This window comes from Microcaecilia unicolor, chromosome 6, assembly GCF_901765095.1.
Source record: "Microcaecilia unicolor chromosome 6, aMicUni1.1, whole genome shotgun sequence".
Classification (NCBI taxonomy): Eukaryota; Metazoa; Chordata; class Amphibia; order Gymnophiona; family Siphonopidae; genus Microcaecilia; species Microcaecilia unicolor.
The window spans coordinates 83416750-83432769 of record NC_044036.1 but is presented as its reverse complement, the minus strand read 5'-3'; the positions used below and the strand labels follow the sequence as shown (position 1 = coordinate 83432769).

At 40.2% G+C, this 16020-nt stretch overlaps 1 protein-coding gene across 1 annotated transcript in view; it reads left to right on the top strand.

The window, feature by feature from the left end:
• RGL1 (ral guanine nucleotide dissociation stimulator like 1) overlaps nucleotides 1-16020 on the top strand; it is a 259243-nt gene that overhangs the window by 158075 nt on the left and 85148 nt on the right. Inside the window, exon 7 of the mRNA XM_030205352.1 lies at nucleotides 2774-2989. Coding sequence (XP_030061212.1) covers nucleotides 2774-2989 — 216 coding nt within the window. The remainder of the gene's footprint in view (nucleotides 1-2773; nucleotides 2990-16020) is intronic.

Below are 16020 nucleotides of genomic sequence, written 5' to 3'. Positions count from 1 at the left end.
TATGAACATAGTGACACACCGTTATTATACTCCTTGCAACGCCACAGCTCCAAGACCTTCCCAATACTTCCTCTATGTATATCCATATGCTGGTGCTGCACAAACAATTCTTGCAGCACCACAACCCCAGGACCTTCCCGATACTTTCTCTATGTATGTCCATATGTCGGCACTGCACAAATGATCCTTGCAGTGCTACAACTCTGGGACCTTCCTGCTTTCTTAACGCAACATAGCACCTTCCAGATGGACAATTGTTCCTGTAACCATTCAAAAGAAACAGCGCCTCACACTCGCACAGCGCGACGTGACACACCGCCATGGCTCATGGGGAAAGAAGTCGCGATAGCAGAATAAAAAGAAAAGGTTAAAAAAAAGGATATCCTGGTTGGAAAATGACCAGGTGGGAAAAGCCTTGAGTGGGAATTGTCCCCCTTAGGTGGGAATTGTCCCGATGGGAAATTGGTGGGTGGGAATTGTCTGGATGGGAACTCGCTGGATACTGCCTAATGCTGCCCATTGAAATCGTTGCTCAAGTCCTGTAAGGCACCAGGATGATGATACATCCAGGAATGTGCCAAAATGTGCAACCTGGAACTGGGTGACTTGACATCTCTGCATAGGTGGGGGAGTGTCAGAGATGTACAGACCCTTATTGCAGACTTGGATGGGGGGGGGGGCTCTGGGCATGAGGGATATGTTGTGGCATGTTCAGCAGGGGAGGGGGGCTGACGACCTTTCCTCTAACTCAGTGCATGTGATCCTGGCAATATGTTGTTGCACATTGCTGATGCTAGGTTCCTAGCAGCACTGTAGAAAACTCACCATGCCAGGGTTTTCATGGCAACGTTGTGTGTTAGCAGGTGGTGATGCCTCTTCATCCCCCCTCCCCTGGGTCTGAGGCACAGAAGGACAAAGAGCTGTGACTCCTTGGGTGAGAAGTTGGGCTGTCCTCTCAAGGACATGGCTGTGGCAATATGGAAAACATTCTTCCATGTGCAGCACTATATACAGTCATGGTACACTTGGAGAGGATGTCCAATGTTGACACACAACATTTTTTCAGCTTGGGACCACTTCAGCATGTGCACGTTTCCCTAGGGTTATTTTACATTGGTGGATATGACTATCTGATGACGACTATACTATGTCTTTATTTTGGATGGTTTTGGGGGGTATTTTTGGACATTCATAAATGTCTTTCTTGACATTCCGTTATACCAGTGCTTTTCTGGTCATTTTCAGATAGGCATTCACTTTTGTACTTGGGCATGATATTGAAAATGCCCCTCCACATAACATCGCTTAAATGGGAAAAATAAGATTGGATGAGAGAAAAGGCTCTGTAGGTGGGATTATATCTGGTTCATAGTGGAAGAAAAAACTTGTATGGAGTGTTGGGTAGTCCCTGGGGGGGGGGGGCAGTTGACTACATGACAGAATGCCAAATATTGGCATAATGAGCTGGGACAGGAGATTAGGAGACAGATATTTCTGTGATTCTATGATGGGAGTATGGGACACTAATTTGTGGAAAATGCAATTTAAATTATCACTTCATAGTTTCAATACAGTCAAGAGACACAGGATTGGGCATTACGGATTCCAAGACCTGTCCTAAATGTAAAGTGGCTGATGGGACATTTGTACATACTTTTTTTTTTTATTGCCCCAAATTTAGGTCTTTTTGGGAACAGGTTAGGCAGTAGGATACAGGTGGACAATACTGGGGAATTGCTTTTGTTGGGGGGGGGGGGGGGGGAGGCATGATAGGTAATTGGGATAAAGGGTTGCACCTGTTCTTGTTAATGGGCTAAACAATGTATCCTCCAGTAATAGACAGAATCTGCACCACCTGCTCTTGTCAGTGGACCACCCCAATGGCAGCAGTGATGCATATGGAATGTTTGGACATGTGCAATGCTCACAAGGTGGCCCCAGAGAAATATCTATTAGCTTTGAAAACGTTTTATTCTAGGCTAGGCTCTCAGACACAAACAATTCTTTTTGAGCAAGGGTTTAAACTGAATAGTTAGAGGAAGAGGGAGGGGGAGGTTTCTGGTTACTTGAAAAGGTGGTTATGGAGTTTGTTCTGCTTGGTCAAGAAGCTTATTATAGAAATGTTATCACATGTTATATGTTGTATTTTTCTGCTATTTGGATAATTGTTTTGATTGGCAAATTTTATGTAGGGTTCTGTATGGTTCTGGCAGTTAAATGGTTACTGCCTTAATCAGTATTGATTGATTGACTTCTTTGTTCATTTATTTTTTTAATTCTATTTGTGTACTAAGAACATAGGTTTGCCATACTGGGACAGACCAAAGGTCCATCAAACCCAGTATCCTGTTTCCAACAATGGCCAATCCAGGTCTCATGTATTTGGCAAGATTACAGAACAGTAAAATAGATTTTGTGCTGCTTATCCTACAAATAAGCAGTGGATTTTCCCAAGTTCTTCTTAATTATGACTTATGGACTCTTCTTTTAGGAAGTTAGCCAAACTTTTTTTAAACCCTGCTAAGCTAACTGCTTTTACCACATTTTCTGGCAACAAATTCCAGAGTTTAATTACATGTTGAGTGAAGAAATATATTCTCCAGTTTGTTTTAAATATCCTACTTAGAAGCTTCATTGCTCCCTAGTTCTAGTAGTCCTCAAAAAAAAAAAAAAAATACACTGCCCTTTGATCTATTTTGTCTGTGCAGTTGTTTCTACATTTGACCTTGGAGAATGAATCTGTGACCTCTGCAAACCTGTTGCTTCTTTACAGGAGCTCTTTAAGAAAGTTGTACCACACCATTGCCTGGGCTGCATCTGGTCCCAACGGGATAAGAAAGGAAACAAACACTTGGCACCCACCATCAGAGCCACCATCACACAATTCAATGCCGTGACTAACTGTGTTGTGAACACAATATTGAGAAGTAAAGACCTGAAATCACAGCAGAGGGCCAAGATCATCGAGAAATGGATCAATGTCTCCCATGTAAGGTCTTCCATTTAGATGTTTCCAATCCAGCCTCTTGTATGGAATATCTTCATTTTAGATTAATCCAGTCTAAGAACTGCATGAAAGCTGTACATTAATGGTTATAACTAGGGTTTACTATCTAGTGGAGCAGCCCCTAGAATACAGTTCCTGTACTTCCTTATTTTATTTATTTAGTTGCATTTGTATCCCACATTTTCCCACCTATTTGCGGGCTCAGTGTGGCTTACAATACATTGTAAATAATGGAAATACAGTTTGTTACATTACGATTATGGTTACATTGTGAATAGTTAAGGAAGACAGAGTTATATCGGTCACCTTTGGGGCGTAGAAACTATAGGATATGTCGTTGGGGAATTACTGCGGTGATCGAATAGTAAGTAGAGAGTTTTTATCTGTGGGTAGATTGTTGAGTGGGAGAGAGTACGGGGAAGTGGAGTACGTGAGGTAATGTCTGTAGAGTCAGGGCAGCAGGACTGATCTGCTCCAGCCCCTCCCTTCCAGTTAGCTTGTAGGGAGTGGAGGGAAGGTGGTGAGGCTGGAGCAGGCAGAGCAGAATGCAGCTCCTGAATCCACTCCCTCTACTCCTGTTGCTCCTCTCTCTTCCCCTGTACTAGAGGGAGGTGGAGGGGGAGATAGGCAGGAGATTGAGTGAGTGCTGAGAGCATGCATTGATGCTCTATTGCCCTGCATGCCTTCTCCAGGGGGAGGGATCCTCCTACCTGTTCAAGGAGAGAAGATTGTAAAATCAGTCTGCCCCATCTCCAAAGTAGAAAAGAGCCAGCTGATTCAGGACCAGAGTGGAGGTCTGTGCCTTTCTGGTGAAGGAAGGAGAGGAGGAAAGTTGCTGAAAAAGGTAGCATTCCAGAGGGGTAATTAGTGATCATCATAGTGGCAGTGGTGTAGCCAGACAGCAAATTTTGGGTGGGCCCAACAGGCAGGGCCGCTGAGAGACACAGCTGGGCCCGGGGCAGAACCAGATTGCCGGGCCTGGGGCAGAATCGGACTGCTGTGTGCTGCCCCCCCCCATACTCGTGCCGTCGCTCCCTCCCGTCCACCCCTGTACCTTTCTGTCTCTGCCTTCAAGGGGAGAGCCTGGCACCGGCAAGCCTCTTCCTGCCTGCCTGCTCCCACAGTCTGACCTCTCCTGCTCCTGTCTGTGCTGGGACCCGGGACCCAGATGATTGCATGAACGAGATATCACGCTAATGCAATCATCTGTGTCCTGGGTGGCACGCAGCAGCAGGAGAGGAGAGACCCGGAAGCAGGCAGGCAGGAAGAAGCTTGCCGAGCCCGCTCCCCCAGCTTGGAGGCTGGGCCTGGGGAATTTTGCCCCCCCCCCGGTGGTCCTGCCATTAGGCAGAATGGGTGGGCATAAAACTTTTTCTTTGCCCCTACTAGAGCACTACACCCCCAACCCCAGTCAACTGAAAGCATAAATACAGTAGCTAGCAGGGGTACCCATGTCCACCAGCTGAAGACATCCTCCAAAGGTGCACCAAACTCTCATCTGCCAAGCTCTGCAGTCAGCAACAGACTTGTCCTTTAGGAATCTATCTAACCCCTTTTTAAACTCCGTCAAGCTAACCGCCCGTACCACGTTCTCCGGCAACGAATTCCAGAGTCTAATTACACGTTGGGTGAAGAAAAATTTTCTCCGATTCGTTTTAAATTTACCACACTGTAGCTTCAACTCATGCCCTCTAGTCCTATTATTTTTGGATAGCGTGAACAGTCGCTTCACATCCACCCGATCCATTCCACTCATTATTTTATACACTTCTATCATATCTCCCCTCAGCCGTCTCTTCTCCAAGCTGAAAAGCCCTAGCCTTCTCAGCCTCTCTTCATAGGAAAGTCGTCCCATCCCCATTATCATTTTCGTCGCCCTTCGCTGTACCTTTTCCCAATTCTACTATATCTTTTTGAGATACGGAGACCAGTACTGAACACAATCTCCAGGTGCGGTCGCACCATGGAGCGATATCAACGGCATTATAACATCCGCACACCTGGACTCCATACCCTTCCTAATCAACTGAGCAGGGTGCCAGCTGGCTGCCAGGTTTGGCAAGAGGGAGTTGTGGTACCTTCAGGAGATGTTTTCAGCTGGCAAGTTTGGGGATCCTCACCAGCTACAGGGTGTACCACCGTTGGATGGGCCTGAGCCCAAAGTGGATGGGCCCCTGCCCACTTGTCCGCACCTGGGGCTACATCCCTCCATAGTAGGGTCAAGGACCACTAGTTTGGGAGTTCCCAAGTCTGATAATCTTGCCCAGTAGTACATGTAACCCTGGTCTCACCACACACTCAGTCCAGGCACCAGCTAACTCTTCGTGGATCAGTACCCGAGACCAGGGCCACAAAGAAAGGATCCTTCTTCCAAAAGCACTGCTTCTTTTCTTAGTCACACACACTGAGCTTGGATGCAGGCTAAAAATCCAGGCCGTAGGGTTTTGAGCTGGGGTTTTATTTCTCTTTATTCTCTCTGTTCTTTTTCTTTTACCAGTCTGGGAGTAAATAAATTTCACTCTCACTCAAAGGAAAGACTCCAGTCCAGATTTTATGCAGACAAACCAGAACTTTACTGGAGATTCTTCAACAGGCAGTTGTAATCCAACTTGGTATCAGATGCAAACTATAAATCCAGAACCAAACTTAGGGATATGGTGTAAAATTTTAAATAAATGTTCTTTAGACCTCATGATTCTTCTAATTGAAACAGCTAAGAAGAGGGCAGAGAACATTAAGAAAGAAATAAAGGTAGAACTTGACATTCTTGAAAAAGAAGATGATAATTTTAACACGATCATTTTAGATGTTAACACTCGAAGTAAGAATCTGAGACAAGAAATTAAAAAGGGTAAGATGGAAAAACTAAAACGAGATACTAATGATTATAAAAGGGGCCCAATCTATCCTTGGGCCCTAGCAAAGATTAAATATCATCCTCAGATACACCACAGATCACGGTCACACATGGCATCACATGTTAAAAACCAATTACCTATCACTGATAGAAGCCATAGAAACATAGGGAATATTAATTCTGATAACAGTAATCAAATCTCAGTCCAAGCGGAAATACATCAGACCCATTCCAATAGCCCTTCCACTAACAAAGAACGTGGCAGGAAGAGAATAAGAAGTATGTCGGATGATGAGATCTTTACCTCTCCTCTTCACAGCCCTAAACCACGCAATGCAGTCACATCTAATTTTTTAGAACATCTCTGGCAACAGAACAATTCACGTCCACAGAGATTGGACTCCACCAGGAATATAGACCGATTCCAACAGGGATATCAATTCCGCGGAAGAGGACGCGGAAGAGGAAGAAACAGAGGAAGAGGAGAGAGACAGAATTATCGACCTTGGTAGATGATATACCTATATTTAACCTATCAGATTATGTCCTTAAAGATATAGAAATTGCAGTTTTAAAAAAAGGCCTTTCATTCTCTCCCACTTCCACCTATGATGAATTTCAGACGCGCATAGATCTCTTTAAGTTTCAGAGGAAATTACAGATCAAAAAATTTTTTTCATCCATTGAATCCACACAGACTGATATATCAGTTGTGAAAAGGAATTCTAAATGGGTTCCCCCTGGACCTTGTGACCCTGCTATTAAAACATTTTATGACGTCGTCCTCAGGGACATCACAACATTAGAAAAGAGCACCAAAAGACGCCCTTTTTATAATCTCACAAAAGATGAAAATCAAGCATTGCGTTCCCTATCGTTGAATACAAATATTGTCATAAAACCAGCAGACAAGGGTGGAGGCATTGTCATTCTAGATCGAACATCTTATATACAAGAAGTAATGAGACAACTAGGTGATACTACCTTTTATGTGCCTCTTGGTGATGACCCTACAGATACCTTAAAAAATGAAATAACTACAATTGTTGACTATGCACATAGTATGGGTTTTTTAACACTTAAAGAAAAACAATTTTTGATTACCGAGCATCCTGTCATTCCAACGATTTATATCCTACCGAAGATACATAAATCTATGACTGATCCACCAGGTAGACCTATTATTTCAGCAAACAGTTCAGTTTTGGAACCCCTTTCGATATTTACAGATTATTTTCTTAGACCATATATTCCCAAAATCAAATCATATGTACGCGACTCATCTCATTTCATTAATATGTTGGAAGAATATAATGGTGATGTAGAAAATTTATTATTAGTTACATTAGATGTTGAATCATTGTACACTAACATACCACAGTTGGAAGCACTAATTGTCATTGAAGAAACCCTACGTGATAGGCAGACTGACATACGGATTCCTAATAGGCTCATTTTAGCCTTAGCTACTCTTGCCCTGACAAAAAATTATTTTTACTTTAATGGCAATTTTTATTTACAAATTAAGGGCACAGCTATGGGGGCATCTATGGCCCCCGATATAGCCAATCTTTATATGGCCAAATTTGAAGATTTATATCTATTAGATCATCCATACAAACAGCAAGTTAAAATGTATAAGAGATATATAGATGATATCTTTATACTGTGGAAAGGTGATAGTTCTTTATTGCAACAATTCCATGAATGGATCAATACATGTGATTCAAATTTGAAATTTAAAATGCAATTTGATAAAGACTGTATTTCTTTTCTAGACATTGAGGTTAAAAAGGACAGACATTGGCTCACCACCTCATTATACAGAAAACCCACAGATAAAAATTGCTATTTACATTACTCAAGTTACCATAATAGAGCACTAAAGGATAATTTACCATTTTGTCAATTTTTAAGACTTAAGAGAATATGTGCTGATGTAGATGATTACTATAAACATTCTAGAGATTTAAAGAAAAGATTTAGACAACGAGGGTATCCGAATAGATGTATCACAGAAGGGTTTAAAAAAGCCAGTCTGAGAACTAGAGAAGAACTGTTGAATACTGGCGCTAAATCCTTTTCTAATCCAGATTTAGTCTGTGCTCTTAGATTTTCATCCTTAAGCCATTCTTTTAAAAAAATTATCTTAAAACACTGGCATATCATTCAGATCCATCCATGTTTCAAAGAAGTCGTTCCAATTTTTGCGCTTTCTAGAAACCCTAATTTAAGGAATCATTTAGTTCCATCTTTCCTTCCAATGATTAGAGATAATTCTATTCGTAAATTTGGTGGACACAGGCCATGCAATTCTTGTACTGTCTGTGCCCACTCCCTCCAGTTAGATTCATTTATACATCCCTCTACAGGTAAAAAATATGAACTAAGATTCGATAGTGATTGCAATTCTGATAATGTGATTTACATGATTCTATGTCCTTGCAACATGATCTATATTGGTAAGACTAAAAGGAAAATAAAAACTCGGATAATCGAACATCGTAGTTGCATCAGGAGGCAGGTTAAATCAGCTCCATTAGTTGAACATTGGATCGATGCTGAACACAGCATTGATGATTTAAAATTCTTTGTATTACAGCTTATTAAACAAAATCCCCGTGGTGGAGATATTGACCAGAAATTATTAAGAGCAGAACAACGTGCTATATATCAAGCTGAATGTGTAGCTCCAAAAGGTCTTAATAAAGAAATTGAATATTTACACTTTCTTGGATAATATCTTTGCATTAATCCATCAATTATTCTGATCTATTTTCTGCTATTAACTCTCATATATATATATATATATATATATATATATATACATTTTGATATTATTGATATTATTGATATTATTTATATGTTTACGTTACGACTAGTATCAATTTTTTATGTTAGTTTTCTTTTTTTAATATTTCATAATAGTAATCTTAATATTTCATTATAGTAATTTATTGATTATTCTGTCGATATATATATCCAAAATATAAATTTTAATATTATTTTGTATTAGAAGCATAAAACCACTTTTTATTTTTACTTTTATTTTCATTTTTTGGATTAGATTTATGTTCCTTATAATGAAATTCTATTTGCGATGATGGACCTCTTTTTACTATTATTATATTTTTTTATCATTATTCTTTATCATTATTTTTATTTTTATCCCATGATAGTAATTTATTGATAGCTCTGTCCATGTGTATCCAATATATTCAATTGTAATATATGACCAAATCATTTTTAAATATTTTTTAGCAGAAGCATTAAACTATTTTCATTCTTGGATTGGATCTATGTTTCTTATAATGAATATTCCAGTCTTTTTGTGATGATAGACCTATTTTTATTTACTATTTTGTCATTATAGGATTTTAATAGCCCTATAACCCATTTTGTTTCAATAGAGAAAGATATCTGATGTTATACAAATAGGTACTAATGTGCCTGTCATCACGAATATTCAATTAACATTTGTTTTAACGATTTTTCGTTTTATATATTGATTCCAAGGAGCTAATTTATAGGCTTATTCTTTTGTTAATTATTGGTTTAAATTACTATTCCAGTACCATTTAAATTAATTAAATACCTTGGTTACTACGTCATGGTTTTAACCATTTACCACTGCTGCTATATGTACCCATAATTTCTGTCGAGTCCCTCAGAGCTGTACTTATCTCAGTTTAACTTCTTATGACATTTCTTACTAATTGGTTGATATATCGTTTACAAATTTTGGCATCTTTACATATGTATTGTTTAAAATATCCGTTAAGTATTACTTGATTAATTATTTGGTTACTATTCTATCATCCCTTATTTTTGGTTATTTTCTAAATATTAATTTATTAATTTATTATCCTATTGAGCTCTTCAAAACCGTTTTCTCAATTAATTTTTTAATTTCTATGTATTCTTTTAGCTTTTCATCTAATTATCTTTTAAATGATTATGTGACAAATTTATCACTTTACACCTCCATCAATTTCATTCGCCTACCCCTACAATGATTGTCTAATGTAATAGTCATCCGTTTTTCATTAGTTAGTATATGTGCCAATCCTTATTTTGAAATTTGAAATACCCTATCCACGGGTTCCACGTTACATCATATCGTTATTTAAATAATGCCTTTTCTGGCGCCCTTTTCAATACAATTTCAAACTATACCTATTGGTACGAGGCTACATTTTTTCTTCATTCAAGGTAAGGTATTCTTCTTTTTTGATTTTATTTAGCTTAACATCTTTACCCGACACGGAACCACTGATGTATATGTAGCTGGCTTTCATTCTAACTACATGATAACTTTACTATCGATATGTCTTTTCTGTTAGAACTTTGGGCGGCTTTAAACGTAAGGTACATACTGATATATCTATCTACATCTCACATATTAGCATGGAGTGGATCTTGGCATTTAGTTTTTTATTTCCTTACCAAACTGAAGTCATATACAAGGTTTTTTTTATCAAAACACGATGACCGATTGATACAACACCATGAGTATATATTCCTTAGTTGTTGCTCTCTCTGCTAAGACCTTCGGTGCTCTTTTCGTTAGGGATGTGCACATATACACATATCTTATGCGCTAGTATAATTTGAAGTATATAATTTGTTTTGACATATAGTCCTCTTTTAGGTTTGTTGGAATGTGTAAGTGTAGACCTTTTCTGTCCTCTCAAGTTTTTTACGTTTGTTGATAAAATTATCGACATTTGGATACACATGTTCAAAACCTTTTAACTTTTACTTCATGATTTCATAGATGGTGAATTTATATATTTTCACTTAATATGATAAAAATTTTTTTGCTATCTTTTAAGCATAACAAAATTTTGGTCGTTAAACGTTTTAATACAACATATTATTATAATATTGATTATGATCTTTAATTATTAAAATCTTTTTTATAGAGACTACATTTTCACAAGCTCCTTTGTCTGTCAGTATATCTCCTGTGCTACTACTGATTGGTATGTTCAAAATGATTTTTTCTTTCCTTTCTATTTAATATATATGCATTAAGAAGATATCTGCTGTAAATCTTCTGTTACTCACCTGTTATTTATTTTTCATTTAGCATATCATTGCTTTTTCTCATTAAGAAAATATCTGCTGTAAACCTTTTGTTATTTACCTGTTATTCATCTCTCATTTAGCATATTATTGCCTTTTCTTATTCAGCATATCATTGTCTTTTCTTTAATACATAACATTAATGCCTTCTGTTGAATTCATGACATTTATATATAATTTTTGTTCTTCCATTCATAGATACCATTTCTGTTATACATAATTTATACACTATATTATGGGTCATATTTATATCAAATTATTTTAATATATAATATTTTTGGAAACGGTTTTATAATGTTGGTTTAATTACATATAATCAATTTACTAATTGTCTCATAAATTAATTACTTATAATTGATTTACCATTTGTTCCCTATGACATCCATTTGATAATAACAATATATATATGGATTCAGTCAACACTTTCGAGTAATGAATTTGATTCATAATGAAAATTTTTTTTAAAATTCTTTTTTATTTATACATTATATTTGTTATATGTGGTGTATTTTTACATTTCTATATTTGTTGTAATGTATTTGATTTAATTTGTTTTTAATTTGTTTTTATTTAATAATATATATGATTGATTGTTATCTTTTAGACCCCTGATGAAGGTTTTTATAAAAACCGAAACACGGACCGTGTTGGGTCCTCAATAAAGTTTTTTGGAGCATCTCAACCCTGATCCTGGTTTGATCTCTTGAAACGTTGTTTCCACTTGCTTCTCTCTTGTATCTTTTCAAATGCCAATTTATCATATTTACAGCTCCTCCTGTCCATACCCATCCCTTCTGGGTGAAACAACTTAAGGCTGTGCCTGCAGCACTTGTGCAACAAGCAGATTTTCCTTTTTGGATCAGACCTCCCTGTCTCCCAAAGGAGTACCTCTCCGGGCTACCACCTTTGGCTCCGAATAGCTCTTCACTATTCCTGCTCACAGACCTGGGATCCCCTATTTCCCACCTGGAGCGCTCCTCCACTTCATAGTTAATAGTGGAAGTTGCAGAAACCATCTCTTTGGTCAGCCTTAGTTTCTTGAACCCATCCAGGACTCCCCCCTCTCCTCAAGGGTCCTGGTGGTGGTAGAGGCAATCAAAGACTTTGTGCACTCGCCAACAACATTATTTATTAACTCCTCCACACTGTCATTCAACAACCAGAAACATTTTCCTTTCGAACTTACCCAGGAACCGATCCCCTTGGGCTGAATCCTTTACCACCCACAACCTCAGGACCCTCCCCTCAGCAACTTTGGAGAGTTCCATGGCTGGCAAAACGCGGTAAGCAGGTATGCACGGCAGGGGGGCACCAACATTTGGGGACGCCAGAAACAGCGCGCACTGGGCCGACATATCTTCCCCCTTTTCTCTACCCCCATCTGGTGTCTCCCTCACCTGCCCAGTATAACTTAAAAATGTTTTTTTCTAAACAGAGGGTTTCCGATGCGGGAGTGATTCAAACATGCTACCTTCAGCTTCCTTGGCACTCTCCCTCTGCTGCTGCGGTCTGCCCAGGCGGAAACAGGAAGTTGTGTCAGAGGTGGGGTGGACCGTGGCAGAGGGAGAGTGCCAAGGAGGTTGAAGGCATCATGTATGAATCGCTCCCACGATGGAAACCCTCTGCTTAGAAAAAAACATTTTTAAGTTAGACTATGCAGGTGAGGGAGATGCCGGGGGGGGGGGGGGGGGGGGGGGGGGTAGGGGTTTAAAGAGAGGAGATGCCGGAATGAGGGTGGGAGGGGAAGTGGTATAAGAAATAATCGGCTTTCAAAAAGGGGGCGGGTGGGTGAATGGGGGAGGGAGAAGAGAGAAAGGAGATACTGGAATGGGGGAGGGGGTAGTCTACTGGTAGTTTGCAGGGTAGCGCCAGAGTCCCTAGCACCGGCCCTGGAGAGTTCTCTCATGATCTTTAGTAATCCCCATTCTAATAGCAGATTACATACAATATTGAATGCTGGCTGCCCACAGAAATCTTTAAAATCCATCTGTGGCCTTTACAACTTTCAGTTTCCCTACTTTTCCAGAGTGATATACTTTACACTTTCTGCTTCATTGGACTTCATCCCCCCTTATTTTTCATATTAATTGCTGCAGGTAGACCAGTGTATGAATCATAGCTCAATTATATCTTGAAATACGTTACAATTTGAACTTGTCTGTTATGGAAGTTGACACGCTTCTTCCCTGCATCAGCGCATCCAGTCTGCCATGAGCAGGGCAAACGTTCTCACCAGTAATGAGTCAAAGCAGCTAAGATCTATTTTCCTAACATAATCCTGTCTTCAAGAAAATTAATGTTTGAGATTAGATGAGCATTCAGCTGAGGAATTGGCAGGCAGGATCTAGGTCTGCCCCTTGGGCTTCTTCCACGTCTCTTGTGCCCTCTGTGACGTGACCTCTGATGTGCCCGTGTTGAGTGACAGAGTAGAGGGAACTCTGCATTGTGTTTTGTTTGTAGAAATAAGCAGTAGTGTTACATGTGCATGGCACTTCTGTTGAGTGGAGGACCTCAGTTTGGTAGTGCTTGTGTTTTTCAAGATCTGATTTAGTGAGGGGCTTAATTCTCAGGAATAAATCTAAAGAAAATCTAAAGAAAAGACTATTTTTGCTAAGTACTCTGTTTTCTAAAATACTCTTGAGTGCTACATATTTCCAGAAGATTCAACCTGATCGTCAACTGTTCGACAAACACTCAGAAATGTTTCAGAAATGTGAAGTAGAAACATATAGAAAACTTCATAACAGTGTGTGTTGCTCCTCCTCTGCCTGAGTAAGTGAAAAGTTGATCAGGAACGGCTACAGTTTGTCTAGGTGTGGGTTTATATTGCTGTGGTACATGCCTGTCATGTTTTTTTCCATCACCCTTTTCCTCTTCTGTAGCAAACAGATGTGTTGGCTCTCATTTTGCCATTTATAATAAAGGGCTAGCACATCACCCTTCATCTATTAATAAAAGGATAGTGCAGGAAATCAAAGAACAGTGGTATGGATAATCGGAATAGCCAGTGGAAGCACCTGAAATAAAGTTACATGACCTACATACATTCTCTTTCATAGTAGCTTTACAATATTTGAACTGTGAATTCAGAAAGCTTGGCTTTCCTACTTACGTGGACTGCTTTGCTGGCTTGTTTTGTTTCCTCTTTTTCACCCTATTAACTTCCTTTTCATATCATATCCTTCTCCTGCACAGGAGTTACTTTACCCAACCCCCGTCTCTAGATGACAGATGTTAGTGGTACAATGTAGGGAAATCATATTCAGTATAAGGCTGTTTTCTGGATGGAGTTACGGTACGCAAATCCAAAGACAGGAGCGGGGGTGGGGGAGAATGCTAAACTTGAGTAGGAAGGGTCAGAATCCCATATAGACAGGGGGGCCTCTGGTCACATTTATCTCTGGGGCAGTTCCAAAGGCAGGATACAAATTTGATTTCTTCTATTAGTCTGAATCAGCCCCTTGGGATCTGGGCCTCTGTTTTTCACTAGTGTTTAATTTTCAAGTAAACTGGAGGCTTTAGCGTCCTTTTTTTTTAATTTGCAGTTTCTTATTTTGTTAATGTTCAGCATTTCACAGATATATTCTCAAAATGACAGAATATGACAGGTGAACTGTTACCCATCCTGAACATTACAGGATAAGGTGTGAGGGAACCTTTTCAAGTCAGTCAGTGAGATGCTGGGCAGATGGCACAGCACAAGCCACCTCAAAACACCATAAACAGTCTACATCACAGCACTAATTGTGCTTCTACTTGGACAATACAGAAGCTCAGCTGCCTAACTGATGATGACATAGCTTCATCGCTTTTCATGCACAAACAATGATGTCATCAACAAGGAAAGTGCTGTTCCGTTTTGAAAACTGAGTGGTATAATCTTATTATTGTCAAAATAATAACTAGCAGCCGATACTCAGTGTGGTTTAAACAAGCAGGAGAGGCCTGCTTAAACCACACTGGCACCTGCTGATTTTCAGTGGCACTAAACTGGGTAGTGCTGGTGAATATCAGCTCTGACCTCTCCAGTAAAAACCAGGTGGGTCTTGGCCAGAGTCATAGTGGATCCAGAAGATATCATATGTGGGCACTGGTGATATTCAGTGTCAGTGCCTACATGCCTAAGTGGACAGATAGGGCCACAGTCCTTGGCCAATGAGAGGGGGAGGCGGGGGGAATCCCCCAGGGCCGGCATCCAAGGGGGGCCCACCCGGTGCTAGCATTGCTCTCCTGTTCCTGTGCGTAGCAGCACTGCAGTCAAGCAGAGTACTTCCTTCCTGCTGCATCCAAACAGCCTCTTTGGGCGTTTCAGGAAGGAAGGAAGGACTTTTGCAAGAGGAGAGCCATGCTAGCGCTGGACCCTGGGGAATTTTGCCACGCACAGTAACAGGAGCAGGACAAGTAAGCGGTGTGGGCCTGGGGGGGTGTTGGCCTCAGGCCTGGCTTTGTCTCTTGGCAGCCCTGCCAAAGTCCAGTTAGGTATGTGTGTACCAGCACTGTATATTGGCTGACACCCACATAGCTTCCAGGTCCACCATTGATCTGGATATACAGTGCCGGTGCCTGAAGAAGGCCCAGCATATATCTGGGTCTAATTTAACTGGTGCTAGTCAGTGTTTAAAGAAATGCCGACCCGCGAACTATTGTTCCCTCTAAGCTAAGTGGGAGTCCTCCACCTACAGTCCTGCCAGCGGGTGGTGCTGTTTCACTATCACATTTTTCAATAGTGAGGGACAGGCAAGTTCTGCTGGGCTCCTGGGAATCTGCTGTCCCTAGTGATTGAAAACACGTATCGAAGCACCACCCCGTACTAGCAGCAGTGCAGTTGGAGGATTCTCGCTTAGCTTAGAACAGTGCCGCCAACTGAATATTGATTCATAGGATTTTAAAACTGACTGTGGGGGTACATAGCCATAAGTATATGTGAAGGCCCAATTTACATAGAACGTTAGACTGAAATTCAGATGTCCAGGTCAAAATCTGCCTGAATCCTTTTGTAAAACACATACACTCCTTCACTTCCATGAATGTACATACAGTGGGAGCATCTACGCTACAAATATACACG